The following is a 14,079-nucleotide window of genomic DNA, read 5'->3' on the forward strand; positions in this document are numbered from 1 at the left end:
AAGATTCCATGTTCTTAAAAGAATAAGGTGTCATATAAGGAATTCAAATCCTAAAGACACTTATAAAAGGGAACCTTTCTTTATATCTAGAATAGTGAGACTAATGCTTTTATCTAAGTAACCCATGTAGTCTCACTAGTAGAGAATATGTTTCTCGTTGGAGATGCGTAATTTATCATGACGAGACAAATCAATCCAATAATTTATGTTGTATATTGCTTAAATTGGATATGATTCTTCTACATTTATCGCTCTCCATGTTATGGATTAGATTTATTCCCCTAATCTTAAAGGATTGGTTATGCTTTTTTTATGAGTTAAAATTGAGCATAACATCTTCTATGGATAATCTAGTTCATGCTATGAAGTTTCCATGCTTTTAGTAATCTAGTTTTTCATTCCTTATCAAAATGATTACAAAAAGGGAAACTAGTACTTGTGTTGCCATTAACTTTTACACTTGAGCTTACTTATGAAAATCGACAAGAGAGTAAGTGCAAGTTTAATGCCACAAGCCTCAAAGGGTTTGATCTTCACCCAAAGGAAGAAAGGTAAAAGCAAAGGTATGGGAACTCATCCTCTTAACCAAATATAGTTCCCATCAATGACTGTTTACTATAATTATATCTTTGTGAAGAAATAGATTCTTTATTGAATTTTAATTGGCTAAGATGTACATTCAACCTCAATCTCATTAATGCACTTGTCCATTAGAATCTATTTCATACCTTTGCTATAAATGTTCTCATATTGACTTGTTTTCAAAGTAATGATTAATAAACTCAATATGAAGAAGTAAATTCCTATGATTGATCAAATGGTTAAATAGTACATATTCCTCTTTTCCTATGATGTGCACTAATGCTAGGGATTTTACTTCATGTCTGTGTGACTTATAGATGATGAATTGTTCATATTTATTTTCCAAAAGAAATCATCATCATATACTCCCTTGCGCTATTGACATCTCTCTTAAGTATTTTTAATAAGTTTGGGAGGAAAAAGAGACAACTACAAATGGAGGACACTCAAATGAAAAAGGAAGAACATCAAGAACAACAACACCTACTTGGACAATAAGGTCTTCACAACAATCAATGGTGTGGTTGTAAGCATTCTAAATCTTTTTCATTATGGGAATACATGGCTTAAGTTGTTTATTGCAAATTTTATTAGCCTTGATCAAGATGTATAATGGGTCTCCCTTTATGTCTTTAAAAGTGAATGCATCGAAATCAATTCTTTCAATTACTTGATGCATATCTTTAGGGGGAGTCCATTCCTATATTTTGATTATGTTGAGACTATTGCTTTATCTTAGTAATTTCATATAGTCTCTTACATGAGAATAATGTTTCTCATAAAGTATGCTACTTCACATCAATCCAACTTGTTAAAATAATGTCGCTTTTATCAAGGATTGTTGCTTTCATTGCTAAAGTAGCTTGCTTATTGGATTCTCCTATTTTAAGCTTAATTCATATTCCAATATGTTACTCTCTTGATCGCATCCATTGTTTGTTTGATCATAGAATAACATCAATTGACACTTAGTGCCTCATTCCTTCAAATCGATATCTCTCTAAGATATGCACTAAGTTAAAAGGAGAATTCATGTTTCATTTATGCAATTTGTGATCCACGTGATATTTGTTAATCATGACTTGGAAAAGGATCACTAGTTGTAGAACTCTCTCTTGTGCAAATATTTCCATATATTGTCTTGAGTATAGGTCTTAAGAAACTAAGACTAAGGACAAAGCACAATGAAGAGAGCATCTCTATTTGAAGGTACAAAAGGTTAAAACTACTTCCTTTCATTCAAACTTGTACCTCAAATCTTCCTGTTCTATACTTTTCTTACATATCTTGTATAAAAGGAAGAGAAAGCATGTCCATGCATTTTTCCCTGCTTCATACCTATTTTAACCTCTCAAACATTTCTTTCCTGCATTTATGCATCTTTGTTAAAACTGGATGAAGTAATATTATTGTCAAAGAGCTTAAAGCTTAACCTTGTAACGAGGATAAGCTGCCTTTGTTCCAAAGGTGGATGGTCCTTAAGCCTCTTTGAAATCCTTAAGGGAAAATGCTTAAGACCTTATAACATGCTTTCATAAGTGCATAAACTGTCATGAGCATCACACTTATACTAAGACACAATGCACTTCACTTTCTGTATGGTATAGATATGTTCTCATTAACCTCATTATGTGCAATTGGCATTTCAAGGCCAAAATATGTATTCCTATCAAGGCACATATTTAGGGGGAGCAATCTATATTATATAGAACTTTGATCATGCTTAATTGACATATCTTTTGATCATATCTCTTTCATTTTGGTACAAATGCATATATCTTATTATTCTCGTACCATGACTACGACTAATATGTTTCCAAGTATATTTCTATACTAAGTCGTAGATTGAAAGGGAAATGGAGTCTTCGGCGAAGACAAGGCTTCCACTCAACTCTATCGGTACCATTTATCCTTCGCCATCACTCCACATTAGCTCTCCACATTGGTATAATCTTTCACTCATATATTATTTGCCAAAGGGGGAGACAACTTACAGAAGGGCTTATATTTCACTCAAAATATCCGTTTTTGGCGATTCATGCCAAAGGGGGAGAAAGTATTAGCCCAAAGCAAAAGGACCGCACCACTACCAATTTTCAAAATTTAAAGGATCTTGAAATGATTTCAAGGATCTTGAAATGATGAATTTTTCATTTGGTATCCTATTTTCAAGAAGATAACCTTTCAATAGGTATAGTCTTTCAATTTGATTTTAAAGAAGTATTTTCAAATTGGTATCTTACTTGTGATATAATTTCAAATTGGTACACCCTCTTCAAAATTAATATCAAAACCCTCTTGAACACTAAGATGAGGATTTCATTAAGGGGGAGTTTTGTTTAGTCAAAGAAGAAGCATTTGAAACAGGGGGAGAAAATTTCAAATCTAATAAATGCTTCTCAAAATTCTTATTCATTTACCTTTGACTATGTGCAAAAGAACTTTGAGAAAGAGTCTTCAAAACATTTGCAAAAACAAAACATGTGGTGCAAGCGTGGTCCAAAATATTGAGAATATAAAGAAACCATTCATGCATATCTTATGAAATCAATATTGGTTTAATTCCAAGCAATCTTTGCACTTACCTTAGGCAAACTAGTTCAATTATGCTCTTATATATTTGCTTTGGTTTGTGTTGGCATCAATCACCAAAAAGGGGGAGATTGAAAGGGAAATAGGCTTTGAACCTTTTCCTAAATGATTTTGGTGGTTGAATGTCCAACACAAATAATTGAACTAACTAGTTTGCTCTAGATTGCATGTTCTACAGGTGTCAAAGATTCAACAGAAACCAATAGAAAGAACAAGACATGGTTCAAAACAAAGGAGCAAAAAGAAATCGAAGTGCTCCCTGGTCTGGCACACCGGACTGTCCGGTGTGGCACCGGACAGTGTCCGGTGCACCAGGGAGGATTGCCTTCGAACTCTTCACCTTCGGTTTTCTCAGGCGCAGACCACTATAATTCACCGGACTGTCCGGTGCACCACCGGACAGTGTCCGGTGCTCCAGAGAGAAGCGGCTTCAAACTAGCCAGCTTCGGGAAATCGGAAGGCCGCTCCGCTAAAATTCACCGGATTGTCCGGTGTACACCAGACTGTCCGGTGCGCCAGCGGAGCAACGGCTACCTCGCGCCAACGGTCGACTCTGACAGTGAACAGTGCGCAACAGTACACGCGGCTGAAGTCAGAGCAGAGAATCAGAGGGGCACCGGACTGTCCGGTGCCACATGAGGACAAAGCCTCCAACGGTCGACCAGCTCCAACCCCAACAGGTAGGCTGACGTGGCTGGCGCACCGGACACTGTCTGGTGTGCACCGGACTGTCCGGTGCGCCCATCGCCAACAGCTTCTCCAACGGCTACAAAATTGGATGGTGGCTATAAATATCACCCCAACCGGCCACTTCAAGGTGTGGGAGTCCAAGCAACATTCCAAGTCATCTAGTTGACATACTCAAGCCCTCCCGACCACATATATTCATTGATACATCCTATACACAAGATCTAGCCCACTACAACCAATACAAGTGCCACAAAAGAGAAGAGCGAGCAATTGAGAGCTACTCAATTGAGTTTAGCCCTAGTGCCTTGTGAGATCCATTGAGAGATAGTGTGAGCTTCATCTTTGTGTTCATTTGCGCGTGGAGTTTTGACTCCCATTCGAACTTCCTCCAAAGTGTTGGAGGCTTGTAAAAGCTAGCAAGAGACACCAAAAAGTGTGGTGGTCCTTGTGGGATCGAGAGTGATCCTTGAGAAGAAGAAGAGCTCACCGATCCTTGTGTGATCGGTGGAGAGAGGGAAAGGGTTGAAAAAGACCCGTCCTTGAGTGGACTCCTCAACGGGGACTAGGCCTTCGAGGGCCGAACCTCGGTAAAACAAATCACCCGTGTTCATTGTGTTTTTGCTTGAGATTTGTTTGCTTTCCCTTACTCTAAGTTCTCTTGCACTATTCTTTGCTCATATCATTTGGTGTTGCTTCAAGTTAAATTCTCATTTAGTGAAGCAACACTCCGCAAGAAAGAACTTGAGTTATTGCTCTTTTCATCTAAGCCCTCTTGCTTGACTATCCATATATCTAGTAGTTGTATTGATTATTACTTCCGCATTATTTCAAAGCAACATTCTTTACAAGCAAAGGACTTAGCTTTTTATACTCTGATATTTGTTTATCTTGTTCTAACCACTAATCAAGGGATCTAGTTGGGGGATAAAGTTTTAATTTTCAGGTTTCGCCTATCCACCTCCCCTCTAGGCGACTTTCAGGATGCCAAGCCCATCAAGACACCCATGGGAACTAATGGGCATCTCGACCTCGACACGGGAGGTAAATACGTAGATCAAAAGGTATACCGGTCGATGATAGGTTCTTTACTCTATTTATGTGCATCTCGACCGGATATTATGCTTTCCGTATGCATGTGTGCAAGATTCCAAGCCGATCCTAAGAAAGTTCACCTTAGTGCCGTAAAACGAATCTTGAGATATTTAGTTGATACTCCTAAGTTTGGCCTTTGGTACCCCAGGGGATCCACTTTTGATTTAATTGGTTATTTCGATGCTGATTGGGCAGGGTGTAAGATTGATAGAAAGAGCACATCAGGGACTTGCCAGTTCTTGGGAAGATCTCTGATGTCTTGGGCTTCAAAGAAGCAAAATTCTATAGCTCTTTCTACCGCCGAAGCCGAGTACATTGTCGCAGGCCATTGTTGCGCGCAATTGCTTTGGATGAGGCAAACCCTTAGGGACTATGGTTACCAATTAACCAAAGTTCCTCTTCTATGTGATAATGAGAGTGCAATCCGCATGGCAGATAATCCCGTTGAACATAGCCGCACTAAACACATAGCCATTCGGTGTCACTTTTTGAGGGATCACGAACAACAGGGAGATATCGAGATTGCTTACATTAACACCAAAGAACAATTAGCCGATATCTTCACCAAGCCACTAGATAAGAAAACTTTTACCAAACTTCGGCATGAGCTAAATATTCTTGATTCTAGGAATTTTGATTGATATTTTGCACACATAACTCATTTATACCTTTGATCATCTCTCTTTTATGTGCTATGACTAATGTGGTTTCAAGTGCATTTCATGCTAAGTCATAGATTGAAAGGGAATTGGAGTCTTCGGCGAAGACAAGGCTTCCACTCCACTCCATCGAATTATTCATCCTTCGCTGTCGCTCCACACCGCTCTCCAATTTGGTATAATCTTCACTCATATATTATTTGCCAAAGGGGAGATTGTTAGCAAAGGGCTTATATTTCACTCACAAGTATCCATTTTTGGCGATTCATGCCAAAGGGGGAGAAAGTATTAGCCCAAAGCAAAAGGACCGCACCACCACCAATTTCCAAAAAATTAGTCTTTCAATTTGTATTTAAAGAAGTATTTTCAATTGAAATTGATATCTAAAACCCTCTTGAACACTAAGAGGAGGATTTTATTGAGGGGGAGTTTTGTCTAGTCAAAGGAAAAGCATTTGAAACAGGGGGAGAAAATTTCAAATCTTGAAAATGCTTCTCAAAATCTTATTCATTTACCTTTGACTATTTGCAAAAAGACTTTGAAAAGAATTTACAAAAGAATTTGCAAAAACAAAACAAGTGGTGCAAGCGTGGTCCAAAATTTTAAATATGAAGAAAACATCCATGCATATCTTATGAAATGTATATTGGTTTAATTCCAAGTAACCTTTGCACTTACATTATGCAAACTAGTTCAATTATGCACTTATATATTTGCTTTGGTTTGTGTTGGCATCAATCACCAAAAAGAGGGAGATTGAAAGGGAAATAGACTTACACCTTTTCCTAATTGATTTTGGTGGTTGAATTGCCCAACACAAATAATTGGACTAACTAGTTTGCTCTAGATTATAAGTTTTACAGGTACCAAAGGTTCACAACAAACCAATAAAAAGACCAAGAAAGGGTTCAAATAAAGAGACCAAAAGACAACCCAAAGGCAGCCCTGGTCTGGCGCACCGGACTGTCCGGTGCACCACCGGACAGTGTCCGGTGCACCAGGGAGTTCCACTCTGAACTTGCCACCTTCGGGAATTCGGGAGGCCGCTCCGCTATAATTCACCGGACTGTCCGGTGTAGCACCGGACTGTCCGGTGTGCCAAGCGGAGCAACGGCTCCAAGCGCCAACGGTCGTCTGCAATGGCTACAGTGAACAGGAACAGTGTCGACTGCGCGCGCAGAGTCAGAGCAGACGTCAGGTGGCGCACCGGACAGTGAACAGTACCTGTCCGGTGCACCACCGGACTGTCCGGTAAGCCCATTATCAGAAGCTCCAACAGTCGGAACCCAACATCCTGGTGACGTGGCTGGCGCACCGGATACGACAGAAGCCTTCACCAACGGTCAACTTGGTGGTTGGGGCTATAAATATCCCCCAACCACCACACTTCAATGTATCCAAGTTTTCAGCCATCAAACCTCATACAAGAGCTCTAGACTTCATTCCAAGACACAAACAAAGAGATCAAATGCTCTCCCAAGTCCGGAATCACTCCAAACAAATTAGTGACTAGAGAGAGACATTTGTGTTCTTTTAAGCTCTTGCGCTTGGATTGCTTTTCTTCTTCCTCTATTCTTGTGTTCAACTCACTTGTAATCAAAACAAGAGACACCAAGTTGTGGTGGTCCTTGTAGTGGACTAAGTGTCCCATTTGATTGAAGAGAAAGGCTCACTCGGTCTAAATGACCGTTTGAGAGAGGGAAAGAGTTGAAAGAGACCCGGTCTTTGTGACCACCTCAACGGGGAGTAGGTTTGTAAGAACCGAACCTCGGTAAAACAAATCACTGTGTCATTCGTTCTTATTCGCTTGTGATTTGTTTTGCCCTCTCTTTCGGACCCGACTTTAATTCTAACGCTAACCCCGGCTTGTAGTTGTGCTTAAACTTTATAAATTTCAGATTTGCCTATTCACCCCCCTCTAGGCGACTTTCACTGTCTAATGTGAAAAGGCTGCTATGAGAAAAGTTAAAAGTCGTTTGGTTTAAACTGCTGTGAGTTATCCGCTGTAAACAAGTCGTATATTGTTTATTTACACTTTGTTTAACTATATTTATTGATCAATATATCTAATTAAAAAACTGATTTTACACTTATATTCCTAATATTTTTTACAAATATATAATTGTTTAATTTCATTTGAAATTATTTATTATAACGCTTAATTATTTTAATCATATTTTTAGTTTCAATTTATTGTATCTGTTTATTAATATAACGAACTTCGATAAACAGCAAAAGTAGCATCAAACTGCTTTTAAAATTTGTACTATAGAAAAACTGTTTTTTCTAAATTAGCTACGAAAACAGAATTAAACATATCCTTAGTCTACTATGTAAAATAGTGTTTTGTATGAATTTTTTGTATGTATACATGCTCATGCTCGGCTGAAGATAATTGTAGAGCAAAAGGCCCGTATCCAGCCCAAGGCCTTTTTTTTTCTCCGGCTCAAGGCAGTCCGACCCGAGGCACTACCGCACTAGGCCGCCGAGACAGTCAGACCGGCGTAGCCTGCGATCTCCTCAGACCGGCAAGCACCAAGCACAGAGGATAGCCGCGCTCACCTCCTCAGTCCCCACACGCCCTAGGCGCTGGCGCTGCAAGCTCGGGCAGTCGAGCCGAGCGCTCCCTGCTCGGCGGACGCTGGCCGTGGCTCGCCCTCGCTGTGCCGACACGCCGGCAACCATCTCCCCTCCAGGTATCCCTCTCCCGCCTCCTGCCTCCGGTGCTTCTATTCGACAGCTTCCTCCCCGACCGTCGCCCTCCCTTTTCTGCGTGGCCGCGCGCGGCTGGCGGGCAGCAGCAGCAGCCCAGCCGTCGAGCCTAATTGGGGATTTTTGGGTGATTGTGTGTGTGTGTGTTTTATGGTTGTTCGATTTGGGATTTTTAGATGACTGCCTAACATTACATTATCGCTTACTGAACTTACTGAATCGTGGGGCAACTTGTACCAAATTGCTAAATGATTTTTTTTGCCAAATTGCTTATGAAAATTTTGATGTTCATACCCCTATGCTAAAATCCTAGATCCGCCACTGATGGTTGGCTCAAACTTATGAAAAGAGCTAGCTAAGGAAACAGGGCCAAAGTGAGCTCCAGGGAAAAAAAAAGAGCACCATGGAGAAAGGGGACGTGCTGGTGGACCTGGACAAGCTCCCTATGAAGCGCCTTGAGGCCATCGACGAGACTGGCAACGAGCACTACCCACCGTAAGTTTGCTGACAACCCATAATCTGTTCCTCTCAAGTCCACCAGGAGCTTACACTCTTTCCCTTTCTCTGCTTGCCGGGCGGTATCTGCGGTTGCAGGGACACTAGCAACGAGGAGCAGCGGCTCGCGGCCATCCGCCGGATTGACTTCTCTTGGGTCATAGAGAAGGATGCAAAGAAGGCCAAGAAGGCGGCTGAGGCTGATACTACCCAGCAGGCATGGCCCTGGCAGGGCCTTATGGAGAGCCTGCAGCAGGCACATCAGGAGCTCTCCGTCGTCATAGACCTCATCGGCACGGTTGGTAAATGCAGATGTGCACTCAATTTCAGTCCTTGCAACAGAAATGCTGGCGACCACTTATGACCATGTTGAAAATTGTGCTGCAGGTTGAGGCTAATGACGCCATGGCAGTCGCCTCGACAACGAAGCCCAAGTCACAGCCAAACGAAATACTAGTTGACATGGCAGTGTGTGCTGCCACCAAGCTCCAGTGCCTTAGGGTATGTTCCTTACCATGGCTACCATGTGTAGATAGATAGCATTTACAAATCGATGGAATGCATGGAGCTCCTTAGACTAGTGAAAAAAAGAAAGCCAGAGCTGAAAGGACTGTAAAAAATGTTCCTGTAATTGACATTTCAAGCTCCGCTGTTTATTGTTGTACTTGTAATATTCATTTGTGCCTTTTGGGATCTCTCAGCATTTGTCACGGTACTTCAAACAATCTGCTACGACAATGGAGCAACAGTTCCAAAAGGAGACTAGGTTCTACAGCTCCTTAATAAGGTAGTTACTGCTGTTGAAGTTCTAAATGTGAAAGCTGTTAAAAAAAACTGAAGTTTTTGACCCAATTGCTGATCCATTTGCAGATTACAGCAGAACTGGAAAGTGAAGCGGCAGCGGTCTGTTGGGAGTCCAGGAAGTGAGGGCTTCATGTTTGATCTAGTTGATACTTCTCAGCTAGACACAACAACAATGCCTCGATTATCACCATTATCTTTGATTCCAATTGATCAAGACTCTTCAGGCACTTTGTCTGTACAAATTCCACAGAAGTGTTTCCATTCCTTGAGCCTTCGATTTCATGGAGACATAGCCAATAATGCAGAAAGCAGTGCTGTCAAAAGGAAAGAAGGCACATTAACCAACACTACTACCGGAGCCGAAAATGATGTTTTGGAGAACGATGATGTCAATAAGTCTACTGAACATGCACATTCCATCTTGCGCGACATCCATAAGTCCATATTTGAGGAGCAGGTGGGTTAATGGCTAGATTTTCATATGTCCTTTGACTAACTGGAACACCATGTATAGTAAAGAGCTGTTGAAGTCTTCACCTTGCTGTTTCCCTTACTTTTACCCGTACCATCACACTCAATTTAGTGCATATCTCTTGTAGGTTTTTGATATGGTGATCCAGGAGACATTTATCCAATCTCAAGGCATCAATGTTACTGGAATGTGCGAAGATTTTCTCCAATTAGCGATTGGTCAGGAATGTTCTTTGTGCCTTTCGCATGATCTCTCTGGGCAGAATAATAACTCGGGGACAGTAGGGCAGGAAGATCATATGGATATAGATCATACTGGAAATCTTGCAGTAGCCACTGTAAATGGGAAGGAGTCTTCAAATAAGGATGTGAGAGGGTTTCCTAACCCCAAAAGCTTAGAAATTTACCTGCTACATGTGTTCCATGAAGGCATCCTTAGAAAACTCAGGGAGAAATCTCGTCATGTGGTTCGGTACCAGAGTTCTGCTCAGGGTACACCTGACGAGTGTGGCCTGCTAAGTCATTTTTGCATGACAGTGTCTCACAGGATATTTTCTAGCAAAGTACATTTGGAGCTTGAAAGTGTGGTAGGACTGCTCTACACTCCGTCAATTAATGTTATTCTATAGTAGACTGGCATTGTGACTTCGTTTCACTAATGCAGGTTAGTAGGGTTCCTTATCTCCATCTGTGTTCCCTTCCTACATGGCATTCTCGAACGTCCTCCTGGTCTCTCTGCCTGAAAGTTCCTCAGCCTATCCTGGCCACTGATCGAGTCAGAAGGCCTTCAGACTACAGTGAGTTGAAGTGCAAATCCAGGTCACAGTTCGGTACAAAGGTGATCTTGAAAGATGGACAGATTAGTTTAATGGGCGAGGGCTCTCCAAGCATTGCTGGATCGTTAGCTGGGAAGCCATCCGATGGACGCCTGGTAAATAGTTACAATTGTGACTTGGAAGATCTCCCAATGATGCTTCTGCAGCAGGTGATTAAAACTGCCCACCTCCTCCTTTTTTTTTGGGTAGATCTCCCAAGCATTATGCCCCTTTGTAAAAACCTTTGTCCATTGCCAGTTCCATGCAGAGTCTGCAAACCATTTTCAGTGCCACATGCGATCTTCTCACCAAAGAATAGTTTGATAACTTGTTATTTTGTGTATCTGCAGGTTGCCAGCCAAGTAATCCACTGGCTCCACGATGAAGCGGTGGTCCTTGGGATGAACGCGACAATAGATTTCCTGTGCCTGTACTTGGACCTTGACCAAGGTGAAACACTAGGCCTGGTGGCACACGTTGACCCGGATGACACCTACGGCTGCGTCTCATGGTACCTCACTCTTGATCATCACCCAACGGAGGAAGGGAAGATGTCAGCGGGTAGTCCGGAGCTAGAGGAGCGCAGGTTTTTGGGGTACCTTTCCCCGGAATTGCTTTACTCTACCCTGATGGACCTGGTAAAACTGTGCAGCACAGGTGTCCAACGCTGAGACTCTGCCCACGGAGTAGTGGGAGTCTCATGCGCGGTAAGTCTCACGGATAGGGGTAGTAATGGGCCTTAAAATTTTGCACTGTGAAATTTAAGAATTAGATCAGATTAGGATATAATCATCAAACTCTATCTTTATCCATTTTAAACTAAATTAGTTAAGAAGTCAAACACTTTGGATCTGGGATCCGTTACCAATCATCTCTACTCGCTGCCCTCCTCCAAGTCCAGAGAAACGTGCAAGTGCAGATAGCAGGAAAAAAAAAGAGAGATAAGATGTGCACTCTGGGCCAGGCCTAGTCCGCTGACCTGTCGCCGGCCCACCAAAAAGAGATGGCAATCCTTCCTTCCTTCCTAGCTCCTTTCCCGACTGCCTCTCTACTGTCCGTGTCATGTCAAGTCTTCTGATGATCTCCGTACCCATGTCCGTCTTTTACTATTCCTCGTGAGACGGCTTCCAGTGAAAAAAAACCGACAGCTTTGGCAGCTAGCAACATTTCGCTTTGCGTTTTGACCGGTGCACTTGCCAGAAGCCAGGAAAAAAGTTTTCTCGTGTGTTCGGTAACGGTTGAAGCCAGCAGATCGATCGTGTTCGCGTTTTAATCGTGGTCATTATGGTGACAAGACAGGACTAGAGTCAAGGTGAGGTAGGGTGGCCGGGAAGGCTGAAGCTTATCCACACAGCACTGTGTGTGAAGGCATGCAGCTCCATCTTTCACACTCTCTTCCTCACGGTCACGGCCATGGTCGATCGAACCGACAGCATATATGGCGTACTACACCACAAAGATCCTGATCCTGTCCTTACATCTTGTATGAATGTACTGTACTGCAAGGATCAGTGGAAAAAAAAGAAGATATGAGTTGTCTAGTCTACCTGCCTTCACAATTCCATTCTATATTTCACAGCCATTTCTTCATGGAGTCATCGTCAGCAGTAGCGGTTACAGCGGCCATCGACGACACCCACCCACCTCACGTCACGCACACGTATGGAGGAGCAGTAGAGACCGAGCGTGCACAAAAAGAAGTCATAGCGCGCGTGGGTCTGGGATTTAGACGTTGTTGCCCCTAGTAATTGCACAAAAAAAGATGCATTTAAGAGGAATCGAACTTGAGACCTCCAGTCTAGAATGCCTTGGAGCTGCTGCAGCAACCAATCAAGCCTGATTGTTTTAGTGACGTTAATGCACCCATATCCCTATTTAATAGGGGCAAACAGGGAAAACTCTATGATAATTAATCACTCCTTGGTATGCACAATCATGTCCTAAACGACTACCTTTACTGCACTGGAGGGAGTACACTGGCCGGCGGCGCAACCGTATAGTAGATACTGATGATTGCGAGAGCGCTACCGTTAATTAACCCACCAACGCCTCCCCTCCTTCCTTTCGTATACAATCAATGCCATTAATCAATTAATTAATCCTACTACTAGTACTCTCGTTCCCATAGTCGCGCGCTCTCTTCGTACAAGTAAAATAATAATTATAACTGTACCCTACTCCGAATTCATATTTTAGGCTCTCGCTGGCTGGCGTTGGCGTGTGCTTGCTTGCTTGACCAACGCGATTATGATTAGTGGTGATGATTAGCGCGCGCGCGCCCGGCGCCCGTCCGTCATATATGCGGGGAGGCCCCTCCCGGTCGGCGTATTCGGCTCTGCGTCCCGCAGGCTGGTGCCTGGTGCCTGTGCTGCTGCCTGCTGGCTGATCCTGACCTCCTCCTGCCACGGTGGCAGTTGGTTGGTACTTTGGTACCACTACCGCCACCACCACAGCCTGCCTGCGCACGCCCGGCGCCGTGGCTGGGCCCCACTGTCAGGCCGAGGCCGCAGCGCACCATGCATGATAGTTTTGGAAGTTTTGTTTGATTCCAATCCGGCTCTATGAGCCAATCTGTTTTGTATTTTTATTCTAGCTTTCGAATCTGTTGGACCCAGTTTAGCTACAACAAAGACCTTCGTGGATAAATAAAACCTAATAAGGTTGGACGGTTAAACCGCGTGTTGGACAAATTAAAATCTTCATGGAGTCAACCACGTATAGTACGTAGCACACTCTTCGAAGGAAACTTTCTGTCTTCCTCCGTCCTCTCTCGATTCATCACAGCATAAGGGCATGTACAGTGGTGTTTAATGTGGGGGCTCTTAAGGTGTTTTAGGAGGTTATTTGCAAAAAAATCTTAGAGCCGTCTCTCCGTGAAGAGACGCCTCTGGCTCGTAAACCAAGTAACAACAGACGCCTCACTTCCCACTGTACGAATTTGTCGTCTGTTCTATCGATCTGATGTTATACAAATACATTTAATTCTGTATTTATTAATAGACTACGTTTATAGACACTCCATTGTACAATAGAGTCTCTTAGTTGTCTCCTGTGCTTGGAGAACCGTTTTGGTGTCTCTCCACCAGGGGCGGAGCCAGCCCTTATTTTGGGGTCAGCTGACCCCGATAATTTTTTAAATATCTAATAGAAAACAGTGTTAATAACAA

At 42.6% G+C, this 14,079-nt stretch overlaps 1 protein-coding gene across 2 annotated transcripts; it reads left to right on the top strand.

The window, feature by feature from the left end:
- Positions 1-8,045: 8,045 nt before the first annotated feature.
- LOC103654915 (mediator of RNA polymerase II transcription subunit 17-like) lies at positions 8,046-12,044 on the top strand. 2 transcript variants are annotated; one of them, XM_008681723.3, is made up of 9 exons: positions 8,046-8,311; positions 8,677-8,822; positions 8,922-9,120; positions 9,210-9,323; positions 9,524-9,609; positions 9,693-10,083; positions 10,226-10,684; positions 10,762-11,082; positions 11,263-12,044. In XM_008681723.3, the coding sequence occupies exons 2-9, from the start codon at positions 8,731-8,733 to the stop codon at positions 11,581-11,583; spliced, it is 1,983 nt and encodes a 660-aa protein (XP_008679945.1). In that variant the 5' UTR covers positions 8,046-8,311; positions 8,677-8,730; the 3' UTR covers positions 11,584-12,044. The 2 variants fall into 2 exon arrangements, with proteins under 2 accessions (XP_008679945.1, NP_001288373.1); NM_001301444.1 differs by having other exon boundaries at positions 8,135-8,311; positions 8,641-8,822; positions 11,263-11,750.
- The last annotated feature ends 2,035 nt before the right edge of the window (positions 12,045-14,079 follow it).

This window comes from Zea mays, chromosome 4 (genome assembly GCF_902167145.1).
Source record: "Zea mays cultivar B73 chromosome 4, Zm-B73-REFERENCE-NAM-5.0, whole genome shotgun sequence".
NCBI lineage: Eukaryota > Viridiplantae > Streptophyta > Magnoliopsida > Poales > Poaceae > Zea > Zea mays.

What these genes read in the sequence shown, in the direction of transcription:
- LOC103654915 (XM_008681723.3), top strand. Translation starts at nt 8,731, where the DNA reads ATGGAGAAAGGGGACGTGCTGGTGGACCTGGACAAGCTCCCTATGAAG. An exon ending in GGCAACGAGCACTACCCACC is followed by an intron (nt 8,823 to 8,921) that starts GTAAGTTTGCTG and finishes CTGCGGTTGCAG; the next exon opens with GGACACTAGCAACGAGGAGC. An exon ending in CCAAGCTCCAGTGCCTTAGG is followed by an intron (nt 9,324 to 9,523) that starts GTATGTTCCTTA and finishes GGGATCTCTCAG; the next exon opens with CATTTGTCACGGTACTTCAA.